This window comes from Penaeus chinensis, chromosome 37, assembly GCF_019202785.1.
Source record: "Penaeus chinensis breed Huanghai No. 1 chromosome 37, ASM1920278v2, whole genome shotgun sequence".
NCBI lineage: Eukaryota > Metazoa > Arthropoda > Malacostraca > Decapoda > Penaeidae > Penaeus > Penaeus chinensis.
Window position 1 is genome coordinate 28,796,070 of NC_061855.1, and position 2,500 is coordinate 28,798,569.

At 39.4% G+C, this 2,500-nt stretch overlaps 1 protein-coding gene across 1 annotated transcript in view; it reads left to right on the forward strand.

Moving 5' to 3' along the window:
• The window catches only part of LOC125045538, a 14,305-nt gene that overhangs the window by 3,523 nt on the left and 8,282 nt on the right, over positions 1-2,500 (forward strand). The window contains exon 3 of the mRNA XM_047642856.1: positions 2,413-2,500. This exon is cut by the window's right edge and continues 154 nt beyond it. Coding sequence (XP_047498812.1) covers positions 2,413-2,500 — 88 coding nt within the window. The remainder of the gene's footprint in view (positions 1-2,412) is intronic.

The following is a 2,500-nucleotide window of genomic DNA, read 5'->3' on the forward strand; positions in this document are numbered from 1 at the left end:
GCCTCGTTATCCCTTCTTCGTTTCCCTTTTCCATTTACTTATTTCTTCGTTTTGTTTATTGCATCATAGTTATTTGATATCCCTCTATTATTTCTTATTCTTTCAATAGCTTCTATCCTTTTGTGTATATATATATATATATATATATATATATATATATGTATATATATATATGTATGTATACATATGTATATATTTGTATATATATACACATGTATACATATATATGTATATATATACATATATACATATATATGTATATATATATATAAATATATGTGTATATATATAAATATATATATATATATATATATATATATATATATATATATATATATGTGTGTGTGTGTTTGTGTGTCTATCTCTGTCTCTGTCTGTCTGTCTGACTGCTTGTCTCTCTGTCTGCCTGTCTGACTCTCCCCCCCTCTCTCTCTCTATATATATATATATATGTATATATATGTACACACACACACACACACACACACACACACACACACACACACACACACACACACACATATGTATATATATATATATATATACATATATATATATATATATATATATATATATATATGTATATGGGCAGGGTCACCCACGGGGAAACGAGCTTGGTGCCCCTATAATCTGAGTTGGCGGTCCCGGATTGTGCAGGTGACAGATATTATGCCGATCTCAAGGTGTACCCCGAATTCCGATACTCTACCAATTATCCAGTCCAAGTGTTGAAAAGTGATGGTGTGAGAACACAGCATTACCTTACTCCTGAATTAACAGGAAAGAAGCTCGACAGATCCTCACCACACTTTACAGTACTTTCAGTACTAGTATACAGATTTTCTATTAATCCAATAATACTTGTTGGAAGTCTCAGGATCTCCCAGAGAGATTCACAGTGCACTGAGTCAAACGCCTTCTTGAGGTCGATGTAGGTTACAAGCAGTCCATGACCAAACAAATGATGGCATCGCACAATAATTTAAAGCATCAGGATTCGACTTATTTTGGACTTGCCAGGTGTAAATCCAGATTGCTCCAGTCTCTGGGGCCTCAGTAGACAATCTTGGATATGTCTCAGAAGGATGTGGGCAGGAACCTTGCCTGGTATACTTGGTATACTAGCAGTGTAGTAACTCGGTGATTGCTACAGTACCACCGATCCTTTTTCCCCTTCCAGAGAGGGTTGACCACACCGCTCAGCAGGTCAGGGGAAATGGTACTGGACTGCCAGATGGCATCCAGGACAGCATGCAAGCCCCGTGCCACCGCATACACCGCTGGTACAGCTGCTTAAAATTATCAGCTCAATGCTCTTGAACCCCAACATGATCTGAAATGATCCGTCCATCCACTGAAGGGATTGCAGTTATCTGTGAGGAGGGCTTGGAGTTCAGCTGTCTCAGGACTTGGTAGGCAGGGTGAAGGTCATTTACTGAAAAATGGCCTTCAACTTCCTCAGCAAGATTCCTGATACACTGTGCCTTGTCCCTCCTCAACAGCATCCGAGTCCTGTGCAGCAAGATACATTGCAAATACCATTCGCCATTCATGCATCTGTGGCCTCCAACTACTCCTGCAATATGGAGTTCTGCAGAGCTGTAGGGTCTGTCATATTTTCGATCCTCTGGGACACTCCTCTCCCTCAGTTTGTCCAGATGACACATCCTAGGGTGGACTCTGGAGGGACGGGGGGTTTTGAAGTGGATCCGAAGAATTGCCACAAACAGTCTATAGTCGGTACCACAGAACTCGGCCCTCCGGCAAACCCTGCAGTTCTGAAGGATCCTCCACAGAGTGGTAACAAAGATGTGGTTAATCTTAGTCATAGTACCCGTACCATTATACCATATCCAGCGGAGCAAGTTGGAACGCTGATACCAGGAGCCAGAAATCCTCAATCTCTAAGACATATATATATATATATATATATATATACATATACATGTATATATATATATATGTATGTATAGATACATATACATATACATATACATATACATATACATAGATACATACACACACATATATATACAATACACACGTGTTTTCGCATGCATGTATATATGTTTATATATATATATATATATATATATATATATATATATATATAGCTTGATAGATATGTATATAGATAAATGCATATAAAACCTCATATAGCATTTCTTATTGTCATTTTTTCTTTTGTATTCTTCGTAAGGAAAGAGATTTGGGACCTCTACCTCCCTACCTTAGCTCCTGTCTGCACACAAAATGGTTATTCAAAAAATCAAGAATGCTGAGGGACAATCGTCGCGTGTGCCACGGCGGGTCAGCCCTTACCCTTCCGTTGATGATTGATTCTTCGTAAACCTTCGCGTCCACTGAACTCTATCATTGCAATTTATTTAACCCAAAGAACTTGTATTCCAGCGGAAGAAGCAACCTGCAGCAGGGGGGCGAGCAACATACCCTCTCCTATCCCTCGTAACCACGCCCCCTCGACCCGACCCCCTCTCCC